General features: G+C 36.2%; 1 protein-coding gene across 1 annotated transcript in view; it reads right to left on the bottom strand.

The window, feature by feature from the left end:
- The window catches only part of gnav1 (guanine nucleotide binding protein (G protein) alpha v1), a 43792-nt gene that overhangs the window by 1605 nt on the left and 23337 nt on the right, over positions 1 to 18850 (bottom strand). Inside the window, exons 5-8 of the mRNA XM_079425770.1 lie at positions 11189 to 11317; positions 5193 to 5322; positions 3292 to 3363; positions 1577 to 1664 (exon numbers count right to left, since the gene is read on the bottom strand). Coding sequence (XP_079281896.1) covers positions 1577 to 1664; positions 3292 to 3363; positions 5193 to 5322; positions 11189 to 11317 — 419 coding nt within the window. The remainder of the gene's footprint in view (positions 1 to 1576; positions 1665 to 3291; positions 3364 to 5192; positions 5323 to 11188; positions 11318 to 18850) is intronic.

Raw genomic sequence — 18850 nt, 5'->3', positions numbered from 1 at the left:
CTATCCACTGGTTTGAAAAACAAAACAGGAGATTGCTTCAAAAACATATGAATTTATCAATGATAAATTATGCATTACCAGGAAACCCTGTACATCCGAGAGAAGACAGGCGAAGTGAAAGTAATTGAGGTGTTCCCCATAAAAAGAGAGAATGAAGTGAGAGTCTATGAATATCTGACGAGATCTGCTCCAAACGGCAAGATTGATGAATGGGATCCATCTCTAAACCTCCAATGCTAAATTGACATTTGCATGATGCATGCATTTCTGGGTCTGTCTGAATTAACAGGTGAAATGTAGTTGTGAAAAGGTTTTATTGTAATCTTCTATCTGAAGGGGGATTAACTTTGTCATATACAAGTGTGGAGGGGAGAGAAGACAATATCATGCGAGAAATTTCCAGCCTCTTCCGTCTTGACCTTTTCTCCCTGAGGTAAAAACTACGGGATCCATTCTAGTTGATTAAACAGCCAAACTACAAACTCAAGCCGACACGGTGGATTCAGTCTTAACGGAAGGACTGTGCTACAGGATGTCTGAAAGAAAGAAAGAAAGAAAGAAAGAAAACTAAAAGCATATAAATGAATAAAATAAACAGGAGAGAAGAGGCCAGAAAATGAAAAAAGCAAATGAACAATAACAAATGAACAAAATCAAAGAAATAAAATTGACTTATAAATGAAAAATAAACAAAAAAAGAAAAGGAGAACCAAGAAGGAAATCAAGCAAGTGACTAAAAGAAAAAGAAAAAACAAAAGAATGAACAAACAAAGAAAATTACTTAAATGAAAAAATAAGTGAAAGAAAAACAAACAAAAGATGAGCAAAGGACAGAACAAAGAACAAAAACAAACAAATTAAGAAAGAGAAAAATTTAATGAATAAAGGACAGGACAAAAACAAACAAATAAATAGAAGAAAAGCAAGAACAAACAAACTGAAAAGAAAAAGATCAAGAATGAAACAAAAACAGCACTAGAACAAAGGAATAAAAGAAAAAGCAAATGCAAGCAAACCAACAAACAAATGAATAAAATGGAGAAAACAACTAAAACCAACAAACAAATGAACAAAAAAAGAATGAAAAACAACAAACAAATGAAGAACAGAACTAAGAAAAGACAGACAACTAACATAAAAGAACAGATAATTGGAAGAAACTAAAAAGAATGAACAAAAATAAATGAAAGAATAAATTGGAAAAAGAAAATGAACAAACAAAAGAAAATTAAACAAAATCAATAAACAAAAGAACAAAGGAATGGAAGAAAGAACAAAGAACAGAAATAGAACTAAAATGACAATGATATATGAACCAAACAAATGAATGGATGTCTAAAAGAATGAGAACAAATTAAAGAAAAGAAAAAAGCAAACAAACAAAAATGAAACAAACAACTAAATCAAAGTAAACAACACAAATAACGAATTAATATCTTTAGGAGCAGTAGAAGAAATGCTTGCAAACTCTGTGCTTTAAAAAAGGACATTAGCAAACAAATAAAACTTTGCAAGAGGCTGAAGAAAATAATACACTTTCTTTGCAATCATGTGTAATCACAGATCCGTCTCTCACCTCTGAACTGGGGAAGGTAATGCCGCAGATGACGCCCAGAGTGGAGAATCTTCTCTTGGAAAAGATCAATCTTGTTCATGAATAATATCTGGAAAACAACGAGAGTCACTTACACGCCACGCTGTATTGAGACGGACAAAACCCATCAATCAGTCGCTCCGGAAAATCAATCATTTGGGACAAGAACTGATTAGTCCAATACAACAACTATAGAAAGTCTTCAAAGTGAACGTTTTGTGCGGTTATAATGACCGACTTGACAAAAAGAGATTATAAAAAGGAATAGTTCAACCAAAAATGCACTTACCCTCAGGTCAGTCAAGATGTAGATGAGTTTCTTTCTTCATCAGAACAGATTTGGAGAAATATCACTTGTTCACCAATGATTCCTCTACAGTGAATGGGTGCCGTCAGAATGAGAATCTAAACTCTCATTCTGACGGCACCCATTCACTGCAGAGGATCCATTGGTGATCAAGTGATGTAATGCTACATTTCTCCAAATCTGATGAAGAAACATCTATATCTTAGATGGCCTTAGGGTGAGTAAATATTCAGCCAATGTTCATTTTTGGGTGAACTTGGGTGCACTTTTCCTTTTATATTCCTCAGTGTCCACAAAAGATGACAGAAAGAGAGAAAAATGTTGAGTTCAGCTGAGCATAATGGCTTAATTAACGACTTAGTCCAGTGATGATTTTGCTCAGCGCTGCAAAACAACAAAGTATGAATAACGGAGCTATAAAATGCATCTTAACAAGGGCAGTTAGCGCACCTCATTACGCAGAAAGAGGTTTACAGAGGGCGTACAATAAATAGACAGACAACAAGCGGGCCACCATCTCCCACAGGGACAATCTAAATTATGCCTGCTAGTTTAATTACCAAACGACATGGGCAATTATAACAAAGTCTGGGCTAACTGACGACGTGGGCTGTAATTATTAGGGAAGATGGTAAATCTGGAGGCGAGGTTACCAAAGCAAGCTACAGTAATCAGTATAATCAATGAAGTTCTGATGTATGAAACCACAAAGAGTGCTGTCTAAACAAGCGACAAACTCTTATCAGGTGATCGCAAAACCATGAATTTATAATGAAATGCAGGTTCAGCACTTGAGAGGAACTCACTGACACTAGTCAAACCAGTGAAGTAAAATTACTTTGGTAACATGGCGTATTTTAGAGCGAAACTAGTGACAAGTAGAGAGCCTACATGTGAGAGGATGGAGGGGAGAGGCTAATAATGAGAGTACTTGATGATGTCAGCAGAAATGGAAAGTCATTTCAGAGGCAGAATAAAATCACGAAAGATTAAAGGGTTTTTTTTTCCCACAAAGACAAATGTGAATGTTGAAAGTGAAATATGAAACGTAAAAACTGGAATGTTAAAGCGCTAAAATCATTTGCAAACTTTAGTAGCGGCGCTACAAGGCCTGTCAATATAAGCAGAAAATAATAAGTCAAATATAAACACCTGATAACATTTGAAAATGTTGTAGAAATGGCTGAAAACTATTTTCAGTAAATGCAAACTATTAAAATAAAAAAATGTTGCAAGGCACTTATGCTTGTGTGCTCAAATGAACTTTTTTTTTTGGTCACACATGTTGCCTGTTTTGCGTCGGCCCTTGATTGATGACACTGACCTCCTCTCGAGGTAATGGGACGATGAGATTGGAGGAGCTCTCTCTGTTAATTCAGCTGTTTCTTACCATAGAAGTACTTCTGAAGAAGACGTTATTGCAGATTGACGAGAACAGCTTGAGACTCTCCTGCAGTCGATTCTAAACAAGAGCACAAAGTGAAAAACAAGAGCTGTCATTCCCACGAGATCCCATGATGCTCTTGGGATGTCATATAAGTAAGGAGTCGGAAAAGCTGAGGTCAGTGCATGTGAACAATCTGTGTGTTGTATTAACATTCAGATAAGTAGAATGATTTTGTTTGTTACTAAATTTTAGTTTTATAATAATACATTAAATACTGTAAAATGTTAAAACTAAATGTTATTTTCAACATTTTAACAATCAAAATTTCATTGTTGAAAGAGGAAAGTTGCATTGGTGTACACACAAATTTTATTACTACATTCAGAATTAATGTAAAATAGCGATATTATGAAAAGTTCCCCTCATTCAACAACAAATACCTAAAAATCAGTACAGAACGAGAATTAAAAAGTATTAAGATAAACATACATTTTAGTTACATTCATTATAAATGCCAACGGCTTTCTTGTTAGGCACAAATATTAATGTTAAATGTGTTGTTTCTGCTGTTGACTGTAACTGCATTAAAAAGTGATTTATGGCCCCGATATATCCCCCTGGTTCTTCGTTTGGGGGGATAGAAGTTCGAAAAGACTGAGTGACGGTATACTGTTTTCGAACATTCCGACACCCCTGCGCTGCTGGAGGCGGGGTGTAGATTAATGTAAACATGTCGCGAATGCCCTAAGCTCAACAACGATGCAATGATGGTGTATCTATGTCTTTTATTAAACTGGATAAATTACACATTTTTATATTTTGTGTGTTTTATATTTTATGTCTACAATCACCTTTTTGCATAACTCTGGGTCGTTGACACCAAGCTTCGTTGCAATTTCTTTCTTTAAAGTCTCCCCGCGAGTGATCGTACAGGTGCGGATAAATCTGTGGCTATTGGACACAGTGTATTTATATTGCTAGTGACTTGAAGATGTTGTTCTCCTGCCTGACCACCGCTGAATGAAAAACGAACCGGGAAAAAGAAAAATTGTGCATCAAAGAAGGTGGAGCTCCAGAACACCGATTGCGTAATCGCCACGGACCAATGGTAGCTCAAAAGTGTTTAGGAGTCAAAACGAACTCCCCAGAAAGTTCACTTTGGTGAGCTGTTTCGAACTGCCGAAACGAACTTCGCTTTGGCCTGATTTTGTTCGAAATGACGTCATATCAGTTCATGCTTCGATTTCGTTTGAAGTATATCGGGGTGTTTCTATTCTGGAAAAATGTGGTAATGACACTTATTTTTGGGGTTACTAAATTTAAGTTTTATAATATTATTAAGAGTCAAATATTCAAATAAAATGTTATTGTAAGCATTAATGACTTTTGTTTCAAATGGTTTAATATACATTTAATGTATATTTATAATATTACATTAGCACTAAACAAATACTGTAAATTATTCAAATTAAGTGACATTTCAGCATTAAAACTGATGCTTATTTTTCAGTTGCATTTAAATTTTACATTTAAGTTATATTAACTGGATTATGAAAAATAATAAGCAATATTAAAAAGCATATTCGTAAATGTAATACATTTATAATGATGCTTTACATGTTGCTAGTTAAAAATAGATAAATATAAATGTTTACAATAAAAATTTACAATAAATAGCCTAACAGATTAAATTTTGTTGGTTAAACTATTCTTACGGTGCCAATTTTGTTTGTTACAGAATTAATTTTTTAATACTGGCAACTTTTAATATCCAAAAATTCCTCACTTTTAATGACATTTTAGTTATCTTAATTTCTTGGTGCCTTTACTTGTTTGTTCAGCAACATTAACTGAGCATCTGCTCAAAGTAGTAGATGATCGCAAAAGCACAAGTGTTTTCTCACCATAGATGGATCTTCTACTAGCGTCATGTCGTATCCACTCAGAGACACGACGAACAGCACAGCCCTCACATCCTCAAAACAGCTGATCCACTTCCTCCTCTCCGTCCTCTGGCCTCCAACGTCATACATTCTGCGGAGAGAAAGAGACAAAATGTCCTAAACGGAAAAGAAACACCTCAATATGTTCCCAAAACACATTAGACTCAACACAAAACCAATTAACCTTGAGTACATCAAGTTACAAAAGTACAATGGATTTTGAACATGACTTTTACAAACAGCGTCACATTTGTTATGCTAATATGCTGCTAACTAGCAACACGCATCTGCACGTGAAAACCAGACTCAATGGGCTCTCGAGGTCATCAAACAAGCTTCTCAAATGAACAATCTCCGCCAAAATCCCTCTCATTGCGTTTTAGATCACTACACTAAAAGAATTAGCTTGTAGTTAGCAAAGAGGCGTGAAAAAAAATCAAAATCTCAAAACATGATGTTTCATTACAGGTTTCTCCTCTTCATGTCTGTTTTTGAAACTCATCTAAAAAGAGCGGGAAAATGGAGAGTGTTTGTTCTTAAAGAGCGTTTCTTGTCTCCTTAACAGAGAAGGCCATGAACAAACAGTAAAAGTCTCTATAGTTCTCTCTCTCACACATTTATTTTCCATCTTCCGCTTCATCCTGTGCCGTCTCTTCTCTATATTTGTGGAAAAGATTCCCCCACACGTCTGAAATGAAAACTATCAATACTCACACTTCAAACATGATGGAAAAAGAAATCTATATGTGCTTTATGGGACACTAATACATGAGGGTTTCCCATAAAATCAGACAAATGAATTGAATCATGAACATGATGCAGACACTACGATATTAACTGCTACATTAGTTTTCGTATACAACAAACTTAAGATAAAAAGATCATGTTTTAACAGAGAAATTAATTCATTATAAGTTAAATATCTATATTCAAATTAATATTATTACTATTTATGCAGTATTTAAATTTAAAGTGCCTTGCGAAAGTATTCATACCCCTTCATTTTTCTCACGTTTTGTTACACTCCATACACCATATTGACGAAGCAAAAACAGAACTGTCACAACTTCGTACATTTATTAAAGATAAAAAAAACTGAAATAAGTACATAGCATAAGTATTCAAACCCTTAACTAAATATTTAGCTGAAGCACCTTTACAGTCTCAAGTCTTTTTTGTTTGATGCGACAAGCTTTGCTCATCAGCATTTGGCAATTATCTGCCATTCTTCTCCTCATCTCTTCACCTCTCAAGCTCTGTCAGGTTGGATGGGGGCAGACGCACATTTCCAGGTTTCTCCAGAATTATTTGATTGGGTTCAATCCCAGGTTGTGGCTGGGCCACTCAAGGACATTCACAGCGTTATCTATAAGCCACTCTTGCTGTGTGTTTAGGTTCATTGTCCTGTTGAAAGGTAAACCTTCTGCCCAGTCTGAGGTTCTGAATGCTCTGGACTGGGTTTTCATTAAAGGCTAACTGAATATTTTGGTGCATTGAGCTTGTCTTCTACTCTTACTTTACTTTTAGTCATTTAGCAGACGCTTTTATCCAAAGCGACTTACAAATAAGAAAAGTAACTAAAACTAAAAGTTAACACTCTGTAAATACTCTATACACACCCATTTAAGAAAATACAGAAATTAAAATTGACAAATGCATACAACAACATTTCAATAGTAAACATATAAAGGAAAAAAATAAAAATAATAAAAATAAAAAGCGATACTTATATCCTTTGCCGGTGTCCTAGCCCGGTGGAGTCGATGGTCTTTACACTCTTTGGTCTTCACACTAAGAGGGCTTCACACGAGGGCTGCCGCGGTATAATAACCTTTTTTATACCCAACAAATCACTACTACAATTCAGCTGAACCCACTTTCCTATTAATCACTAAAAATGGCCAAGCAAGTGCACACACTGACAAGATACGCAATACAGTATGAGACCAAACGCGATTTCAACAACTACTCTGATGACTCCCTCAGTCCCTACTGCTGAAAAACAGCCCCACAGAATGAGGCTGCTACCAGCACACTTTACTTTTGGGATGGTACTCTGCATGTGATGAGCAGAGCTTCAAACATGATGCTTGGAATTAAGGTTCATCAAACCAGAGAATCTTGTTTCTCAGACTCTGAGGGTCCTTTAGGTGCTTTTTTGCAAATTCTAAGTGTGTTTTCATGTGTCTACACTGAAGAGAGGATTGAGTCTTGCCACACTGCCATAAAGCCCAGATCGATGGAGTGTTGCAGTGATGTTTGTCCTTCTGTAGGTTTCTCCCATCTGCATATACAATCATGGACATCAACTAGAGTGACCATCAGGTTCTTGGTCACCACTCTAACCAAAGCCCTTCTCCATCAATTGCTCAGTTTGTCCAGGAGGCCAGCTCGAAGAAGAATCCTGGTTGTTTCAAACTTCTTCCATTAAGAGTAACAGAGACTACATGATTCTGTGAACCTTCAAAGAAGCTGAATTTCTTTGACCTCAGGGCTTGGTTTTTGCTCTGATATGCATTATCAGCTGTTAGACCTTTTATTAAGATGTGTGTGCCTTTCCAAATCATACCCACTCAATTGAATTTTCCGCATCATTTGAAGTGCAGTGACATCTAAAAACAATATGAATGCTCCAGAGCTAAATTTCAACTGTCCCAGATAAGGGTATGAATACTTATGCAATGCAGTCATTTACATTTTTTTTTTTTATTTTCAATACATTTGCAAAGATGTTAAAAACATGTTTTTTGCTTTAACAATATGGTGTATGGAGTGTAGACTGATGTGGAAAAAAGTAATGCAAAGCAGTTTAATATAAGGCAGCAACATAAAACGTGAAAAAAATGAAGGGGTATGAATACTTTCGCAAGGCACTGTATACATTCAAATTTAAAACTATACATATTTAGAATTTACTTATGTTTAGATTCATATATAAATGTTTTATAATTAAATAAAAAATATATATATATTAATTTGAATGTTGAATTGTTAAATGACTTAAGTCATCCAAGTCTATAAATGTAACAATGAATTTTACCTAAATTAGTGAATTGAAATACATCTCAACAGTTATGAATAAATAGTTGTAAATCTGAATATAAAAATGTTTCTATATTGTATTTTATTGGCTATTCAGCTGCAACAGGAAATTTAAACAAGAAAAAAAAAAAAAAATCAAACCAGTGTATTTTCGTGTTCTTTCTTGTCTGTCTTTTCCAAGAGCACAAAGGTTTAATAATGGCTTTGTTTAATTATGGGATGATCTGATGTGGCCACATAATCACAGCAGACAAGGTGAGAATCGTGCGGCGTTAAACGCACGGATCAAAACAGTCACTTCACTGATTATTACACTGCTAATTATGGTTCAGAGGTCAAGGGTGACCCAGAGCCACCTGATATTTAGATTTTGGCTTGTGTGGCTGGTTGGAAGATTTCATTAGACTTGTGTGACAAAAAGAGTCACATCACTTCCAGACCAACAAACCTATAACACCATATTGTTCCTTTTCATGTCCAATTAAAAATTAGCTATGCAATAATTATTGTATATAATAATCACTGGAAGAAAACGCTTTTTAATAAATTACTTTTAAGTTATTTGCAAATAAGAAAATTTGGCATGAATAAAGCATCAAGATTAAAAAAAGTGCAAAACCGTTATCAAAAAGTGCAACACAGTTATCAAAAATGACTCTAGTAATAATACAAATTACTATGGTATTATATTTACAGATGGAAACAATGTTTCTGTCTTTTTAGATAACTAGAAAATGAAATGAACGCAAATTTAGCAATAAAAAAAATATTTAAAAAATGAATGAAGCATGCACAAAAAGCTAAAAAGTGCATAAACGCATAAATTAGGCATAAATAAAGTATGCATAAAATGCACGCAATAAACATTACTCTTTTACAGTTAAGTTAACTGCAAGTTATTTGGAATTAGTAATATTAAGGGTAAAAATTAATACTGAAAATTACTATTTAAAACGGTACTATAACATTTACATATGGCCATAAGAAACAGCATTTTATTGTCTTTGTCTATTGTCTAATTAGATAAATATAGTAAATAAAATTAATGCAGCAATAAAATAATAATGAACGAATAAAAGCATTAATAAACCCATTAATGCATAAAATAAATATGCATAAACAAATGCATAAATAATTACATGCAAAAATAAATAAACTTCTGATGTAAAAAATGATTTGAGTATAAGGTAAAGAACCTGAAATGGAGCTATGGGTGTTTATATCAAACGTGAGGTGTGATATGATAAAGATCATGAGGTTTCAGCGAGGGATGCATGTGAAGTGCTGCGATAAGGACGAGCAGTCGAGCGTGAAGAAGATTGACAGCAAGTTATTCCAGAGCGAATTAATTCATATAACACTTACTCCACATAACAGTTAATAACAAACGTAAAGTACTTAATCATTGCAGAGCCCCTTCATTTTCTTAAGTCCACTTTGATTTCAGGGTTTATGGGATTTCTTTGCTCATATTTATACTCTATAGGACAATTTAACCTAAAAACCCAACAAAGAGAACATAATTTTCCCTCACATTCAGATAGACGACTAAATGGATGGGTGTTCAACTGGGTGTTTCAAACATACATCCCACAACCATTTTTAAGTCATCTTGTTTGGATTTTATGACGCTGTAGAAGCGCTTTTATTAAAAACTGTCATGAAAATTTAAATTTAGCATTATGGAAAGTAATGCAATATAAATGTTATTGCAGAAGCCCTCAACTAAAACCAATAAATTAGCCAACTCTCAGGGCAGAATGAGCCCAAGAAGCAGCAAACGTTAAAGTATAGACAAAGACAGTTCCTATCCACCAAATGCCAAAACACTCATCTTTCCATGCCATATCAAACAGTCTATGGCATCTCATAGCTGTAAATGTCTCCATTAACATTCAAATGGCTGGTAAAAGCTGCCAAGCAGAAAATTACTCGCATTTCTCATGAAACCTTCCAATAGTTTTATTGGTTGTCTAATGTTTGCGAAAAATTGAACTTGAGGGACAGTGAAACTTTTTCATTCTGACATTGAGGATCAAAAGTCATTGTACCTGTGACTGAAGCAAACAATGGGGATTTATAAGAAAACGGTGAATAAAGCTATGCTAACTAAAACCATAAAAAAAAAAAAAAAAAGAAAAACATACTTGACAAAATAAACATGAATTAAAAAAAATAAAAACTCATTTTGTTTTAATCTAGATGACAAAGCAACATTTCTCATTTTTATTTAGATATAGTTGAAATACTAAAACAACTAAAACGGAATAAAACAAACTTAAAAATAAATTAAATAGAAACTATAAAAATACAAAATAATTTAATTTAAAATTAAAAACTATATAGACATTTTAAAATACAAAACTACTACATATTACAAAAAACAACAAAATTACACAATTTTTAAAAAATGAAAACAATACATAAGAATAAAATCTATGAAAGTATATCAATGATACTAAAATAACACTGGTTCAAACCTAACCAATGATTAGCATATACCATCAGAAGTTGTTTGTCAAATATTTCAGTTGGGACTCAAGACAAGACGTCATAGAGAGCAAAAAAAAAAAATCATTAGACAAATTCAAAACAAGTCTTGCATCCAGATCAAAGCTGAAAGTGTGCTCAAAGCTGATAATGCCAGTTAGGATATTGACGAATGGAGTGATGCGTCAAAATGTCGTGCAAGGTGACGTTTCATAAGATAGTGAGAGATGGAGGATGCCGCCCATGCTGACATGGTCAATATCATGAAAGCGTGAAGCTGCGAGAAGGAAAACCCCTCAATTTTTTTCTCCTCCTTTACGGTTTTAGCTACTTTTAAACAAACTTCAACTTTTTGATGATTCAGAGATACAGACAACTTTTTGTAGGAACAATTACAACAAACTGACAATAAAGAGGCTGTTTACCTAAAGACCAGGTGCTTGACTTTGAACTGCGTCTCGATCACACCTGTGGTTCTCAGTCGGACTCTTAAAACATCTGTTTCTGTCGGCATGTAATCAGGGTCGATGATCCTCCCCATGTTCTCGAAAAAACTGAGAACAGAGAGACATATATAGACAAAGTTATAACAAATTTTAAAAATGACAGTAATGACACATTTGGACATTCTATCTGGAATCCCTTTTCCAGCAAAATTAACCTGGTTCTTGGCCAGAATTTCTGCCAACAAATCTCATAAGCCGATAATTATTCACGCCATTGCCGATAAACAATATATGGCCAATATAAAAATCCTTTACTGTATTACCCAAATTAGTGTTACTTTAATATTATTTAAATGATGATATTCTTGAATTTGCATTTTCATTTTTTCATATTAATTAGTTAATTTAGTTTTCGTTTTAGTAATTTTGCTATGCGCAGGTCAACTTTTAAAATAGATTTAATACATTTAATTTTTTTCAGTTTTAGTTACTTAAGTATTTCATTCAATTTAAGCTTATTTCAGTTAGTAGTGAAAGCAACATTTCTAAATTTAAGTTTTTCATATAATATTTATATTTTATTACATTTAAGCTTTATTTTATTTACCGGCAACCCATTTTAAATAGTTTTAGCTTTAATCTTAGCTATAACAACGCTGGTCTCAATAAATTTTAAATAAATGACTAAAAAAAATAAATAAAATAAATAAATACTTCAAGTGAATTTAGGCATCACAGTATTAAAATGTACAGCAACAATAAATAAATAAAGATGAATTCACTTTTTTAAAGAATTCAAAGTGAAGGTCAGATGACAGCAAATGTATTAAATATCCAACAAACATACACAACCTGCCAATAAAAAAAACAAAAAAAAAAACACTACAATATCGGTTGATAATTGGTATGGTACCGATATCGTGCTGTCACACAACCTAGTTTGTTTTGCGTTAGTGACACCAGACTTATTTCGTGCAGCACTGAAACCTTAAATGGCAGACATTATCCTGCCCCTTAGCAGTTCCTAGTTTGATACGGACAGGTTTTAGGTTTTAACTCCAGCAACCTGTCAGTAAAAAAGTGGCTTGGGAGCAAACGCGTCTCTTCACCTCTTATAATCAGGTCTCTGAGGGAAAAACCCTCTCCTTAAGGGCCGTCTCTCATTGTCTAGGTAAGCAGCTTTACCTCTGACTGCAGTAAGTGTCTGTGGCAGCGATAAGACCGGCCCGGGGGAAACACGCGCTGTATGCTAATTACCAGCATGAATATTAATACAGCATGATACAGTATAAGCAAATCTGTAGGGGGATTTCTGTACACGGATGTGCTAAAGAGAGGGATTATCCGGGAGCGCGCACTAAACACACCTCACAAGAGGTCACAAACACCCTGGAGAGAGAATTAGACAAACACTCACGCAAACAAAGTTTTGAAGCATTAACCTCAGACAACTGCGCCATAGTTTTTGATTAAGAGTGTTTGAGGCATCTTTTCCTGCACTGATAAGACTGTCATTCTGTTCATGCGAACAGAACAAAGGCCAGGTTGTGCTAAACTCTAATACGTCAGAGATTGAAGTACACACGGTTGCATACTGAAATGTACATGTTGCATTCGCACTGCTGCTGCAAGGCACGCTATAGCATCATTAGCATAAATTGTTGTCTTCTAAGAGTTCCTGTGCTAATAGTAACTATACTAAAAAGAGTGTACAAAAAAGTGCTTTGAACTACTTTAAATTATGATAGATTATATAATTATACAAATAGGATTTCTTTTTAATTCTATCCAGTGTTTCTATCCATTTTGCGCTTGCGCGCTCTCCCGGAGACTGCGCTCATGCACACTCTCAGCGCGCACACATAATGCCAGGTTCACATTACTCCGTATGCAGTGCGTATTTTTTCCGTGCTCATGTTAACGGATTCCATGAGATCGTTCCAGGAGCGGTGCATCTGCAGCAGCAGCGATCGTTTCCGCTGCACGCGCTGAATTAGAGTATGTGTGAACCAGGTGTAAAACACACCTCACATACAGCTCACGAAATCAGGCTTGTACTGCGTGTAGGCTATATTGTCAAAACAAAAATGCAGTGCATTATCAAACATTTAGGGGAGATAAACATATATTTTTTAAAAATGTTTGAAAAAAGGGGCTCCAACCCTTCAAATAAAAAAATTCTCACAAAAAAGCATACAAGACACTCACAAGAGTCACCTAAGAGGGGAATTCATTTTCGAAAATGAAATTCAGGCCCTGAATAAATGTCTAAAAATCTTGATTGGATCATCACTATAAAAAATTCTACATGATAAAAAGAAGGCTTTAAAAAGATCGGTATCGGTGATCGTATCGGCAGATACTGCTTTCTGCTTCAAAAATCCTGATCGGAGCACCCCTAATTCAGTAACATGCTTCTGCAACAGTGCTTTATTGTACTCACCGGCCCCATGATTGTTGCCTGCCAGTGGAACACTGCAGGAGAGATTGCATGTACAGCATCAGTTTACAGTAAATACATTCGGCCATAAACACCACACAATACATGTAAAGTCTGTGATCTCACCATCATCCCCCACTGGACCTGCTGAACACTGTGCAGGAGGATCACGTGCCAAATCATTCAATTCCTACAGGGAAGAGTCAGAATGAGTTTCGTGAAACACAAGCACGCAGAACTACTGAAGAGACACAGACTCTCCATAACGAAGGGTCAATAATGGCGCTTTGCTCTTTTATCACTATGATGACAGCAAGATGAAACCAGCAGATTGAATGTGTAGCAGCACAGTGTATTTATAGTTCCAGAGGAGTCATGAGGGAGAAGAGCTGGAACACAACCTGAAGCCCACATGCACGTCCGTAGGAGCACTACGTTTATTTTTATTTCAACATGTCTGCTGAGTGGGAAGACACCTGGGGGTATTTCATGACAGGGGGGTAGAAAACTGCTTTTCCATTGCACAACTACAGACAGTCAGGAACTTCGCAACACTGAGAAGTTTACTTCATAATATGGATACAAAACTATTTAGGACCCCAAATTGAACCTTGCAGTCCCTAAAGGTCACCTAAAAGAGGAGAAGTAAAAAGGGACCTCGACGTCAAAACGGTTAGGAATGATCACATTAATATGGACTTTAAAAATAATTAACTAAAAGACTATTTTAGTTTTTGTTTCGCTTCATTTCATAAGACGAACTATGGTAAGAATGTACTGCCCAGACCACGAAGCAAAGTGCCAATACTAGTAACCATTTTAACCATTATTATGAATAAATCGATGTGAGATTTATCATTTATAATCTAAACATTTTATAGAGCCACCTATGACATCGTAAATAATTATTAGCTGCCAAGACCATTATTCACCATTATTCACACTGGATGACAATGGCGCGTTAAAATTGTACACACAGACTTATGAAGAATAATAATAATAATATAAAAAACGACAGGTTTGATGTCCTTATTAATAAACACAAAAAAATCGTTTGTCGCTTTTATCAGGAATAAGCATACATTAGCAATACGGCAATTAGTCAGATACTATATATGTATTAGCAATACTAATTAGTCAGACCAGGTTCAAGCTGCGCAAATATTGAGGTCAGGGCAGGGAACAACCCATTCTTTGTCACCGGTCAGAAGGGCTGTGCAATATGACCAAAATCTCATATCCTGTTTCATATCCTGATAACGATACATATCCCGATATAGAATATTTTCTGTAAATTACTAAAATACTTTTTTATCTCACAATTCTGACTTGTTTTGTGAGATATAAACTTGCAATTTTTTTCCATGTTTCCGTCCTGAAATCTTGTGTGTGTTGAACTAATTTGCCCAGTCTCATGAAAATGCAAATAAATAGTATGCCAAATAAAAACGAAAACTTGTGGTATTGATACGCGAAAATGGACTTTGGCGTTCATATGATACGGACGTGTTTGGCGTGCATATGATACGCAGTTTTCGTGTACATATGATACGCATGTACCCCACAACCCCATGTAATAAGCAGCGTCTACTAATAGTGAATCTTAAGTTGCACTGCTTCAAGAACCTCGTTACAGCTGCGAAACTATATTGTTGAGAAATTCGCGGGGAAGCTCTTACAACAAGTTTCTATGCGCGTCTCCGCGTGTATGCACGAGTGCGTGTCTGTACTGTGTGTGCATCTGTGAGAGAGGACGGGAGAAAGAAAGTGTGATTTCTGTACATAAAAAAGGTGGAAGACATGGAAATAGTTTATCAATTTTTTTACCCTATTGTGTGTTATATTTATTTGCTCAATGTCTTCTGGGGTTGTGGTTCTTTTACTGTTGTAGATAGCCCATAGTATAAAAAAAATATTATATATCTCTTCATTGTGTTTGGGCCCCCCTGGACGAGCGAGCATAGGTACTTGCCTAGAATGCCTATGCATAAATCTGGCTCTGTGTATACCATCATATCGCACAGCCCTACCAGTCAGTCATACATTTCTTAGTTTACTGTCATTGTATGTAGACACATGCACTCAAGAATGTGTTTTCTTTGTAATTTTGTAGCTCATGTCTTCATCTGGTCGCTTTCTGCTTACATCTGAGCAGCAACCAAGTGACATGGCCCAGCAGTTTAGTTGTGATTCATCATCTGAAGGCAGTGTTTCTGGAGTTGATACGGAAATTACAGACATTCCAGAAGATGATCCATTCAGACAGATAGGTTTTGACGCAGACATGGATTCAGTACTAATGTCAGCAGGTACAACGACAAAGGCTGAGGCACTGCTCATGGTGATGAGTCATGCAGCAAGACATAATATAACAGGGACACAACTTCATGATTTATTAAAGCTCATAAATACTCTGTTTGGCAAAGAGGTGTTACCCAGATCAAAATATTTGTTCAATAAGGTCTTTAAAAACAACTCAGACATTGTGGAGTTCCACTTCTACTGCAAAACCTGTAAAGTATACATTGGCACACAAGAAGGCATACAAGACAAAAACATTGAACAGTGTGCAATATGTAGTGCTCCCATTGAAATCAGTTCCTTGAATAGCTCAAGCTTTTTTATCAACATACCAATTGCACCTCAAATCCAGACGCTGCTTGAAAATCCTCAGATTCAAAACAGCATGAACTGCAGAGACCAAAGGCAACAGAATGAATATGTCATCTCAGACATATATGATGGTGAAATGTATCGAAACTTGTCAAGACCAGGTGAAATTCTGTCAGATCCCAACAATTTGTCATTTAATTTCAATTCTGATGGCTCACCTGTGTACAAGTCTTCCAGATTTTCTATATGGCCCATACACCTGCATTTAAACGAGCTCCCTCCCAAAATGAGATTTCAGAATGTAGTGCTTGCAGGTCTTTGGTTTGGTACTCAAGAGCCAGTCATGTCTATTTTTCTCAGACCCTTTGTTGATCAGGCCAAAACACTGGCATCCAGTGGCGTGTCTTGGAGAAAAAATGGAACGTGTGAACAGCAAAATTGTTGGAATGTGTTGTTGTGTAGACTCAAAGGCAAGACCAGCCATGCAAAACACCACACAGTTTAATGGGTACTTTGGTTGTAGCTTCTGTTTGCATCCTGGTACTCTAGTAGAGAAACAGGTGAAGTACACTGTGACTAACACTGAATATCCTGACAGAGAAGCGAAGAAAATGCTGGCAGATATGGAGCAAGCATTAGCACAAAACAGAAGTGTCAGAGGAGTAAAAGGTCCATCACCACTCATAAACATGCCCTATTTTGATATAGTGTGGGGCTTTGTTCCAGACTATATGCATGCTGTCTTACTTGGTGTCATTAGACAGCTCACAGAGCTTCTTTTGAACAACAGTGATCAACCCTACTACATTGGGAGTCCCAACACTATGAGGGTGCTAGAAAACAGGATCAAGGACATAAAGCCACCACACCTGATAACACGACAACCCAGACCCCTTGCAGAATTCAAGTACTGGAAAGCCTCAGAGTGGCGAGCATGGCTCCTGTTTTACAGCTTGCCAGTCCTGAATGATGTACTTCAACCACGTTATGTGAAGCACCTAGGCCTTCTGGTATCAGCAGTATTTCTACTTCTGAATGAGAGCATTACCTTCCAAGACATCAACAAAGCAGATAACATGCTTTTCGAGTTTGTGGCAAGGTTTCAGTTGCTGTATGGTGAGGCGTCTATGACATTTAATGTACACCTGCTAACTCCCCTTGCTAAATCAGTGAAATTGTGGGGGCCACTCTGGGCACACTCAGCATTTGTGTTTGAAAATGCAAATGGTGGTCTGTTGAAACTGGTGCATGGAACAAAGTGTGTAGCTCTGCAGATTGTGAACAAATTCCTGTTGCACAGAGCAATACCACTCTTTACCACAAGGTATGCAGTTAGCGAGCAAGTTAAGGAGTTCTGTTTGGAAATGACAAATGACCCAAGAGTAAAGAGTTTCACAAAATTTCAAGACACAACTGTTCTGGATAGTGGCAGAGTGACAGAGACTACTGATGATGAAAAAAGAGCCTTCATTTCTGCACAGAAACATGCACCAGATGAAATGGTAGTGCACAAGAGAATGGTGCATAAAGGACTGGTTTATACCAGCAAAAGCTATAGCCTTAGTAAGAGACGCAGAGACTGTTTTGCAAAGATGAGTGATGGTGTTTATGGAGAAATCCAAAATATTGTATCCTTTCCTTCAGAAGGGGGTACAGAAATTGCTGTCCTTTTCAAAAAACTTTATACAAATGCCTCGTTTCCTTTATCACAAGGTCATGGGTTTGTGTCACATATCAGACTTGTAAGTGGAAGCCTTTTTTTGCCAGTGTGTCTGATTTCAGTAGACAGGTTAGAGCAGAAATGCATAGTTTTAAAGACGGGTGATCAGACATACATTTGTGACTTTCCAAATACATATGAGAGAGACTAGTCTTCATCATAGGTGGTCATTCTGTAGCTCGCTTTAAGCTGTAGTAATCTTAAGTACCAGCTACCAGCTAAAACTATGATCAGCTGCAGTTTTGAATTACTTCTCATAAACATTAGCGATGTTTGGTTTCCCCTTGAGAAAACAGGATTGGTTGTTGAACAAATCTTACAATCATAATTCAGTGAATGGAGCTGGCTCAGCTGTCCACAAGTGTGTTCACATGATAACAAGTGATTGACTAATGGGGGTGAGTTGTTGGTGATGATAAGCCCTTTCTGTTCAAAGACTGGTCGTTGATTTGAAATGACTTTGACCCCTGTGCAGTAAACGCTGTGAGCGGTTTCGGTCTGGAGTTCACAGACTGTGCATGTCAGTTTCCAGATATTCGTTGAGCCTTTTCTTCAGGGCCCTTGTTCTGTCAGTGATGTAGTGTCTCCCAATGGCGTCACATGCAATGTCACACTCCAGTCTTCCTCTCAAAGGGGGTCTTGAGATCTTTAGATGTTCAGTATGTTGTAGCTGTAAGACCCTGGCTAGATGTTTTGACAGTCAACCTTGTGGGAACCTCAGTGGGATGTTTCTGGTGGTGCCTGTTGAGTTAGCAGTGTTTATCCTTACCTTAAAGGGATAGTTCACCCAAAAATGAAAATTCTGTCATTAATTACTCACCCTCATGTCGTTCCAAACCCGTAAGACCTTCGATCATCTTCGGAACAC

Source organism: Barbus barbus (assembly GCF_936440315.1).
Source record: "Barbus barbus genome assembly, chromosome: 9".
Taxonomy (NCBI): domain Eukaryota; kingdom Metazoa; phylum Chordata; class Actinopteri; order Cypriniformes; family Cyprinidae; genus Barbus; species Barbus barbus.
This window is presented reverse-complemented; position numbering and strand designations above follow the sequence as displayed.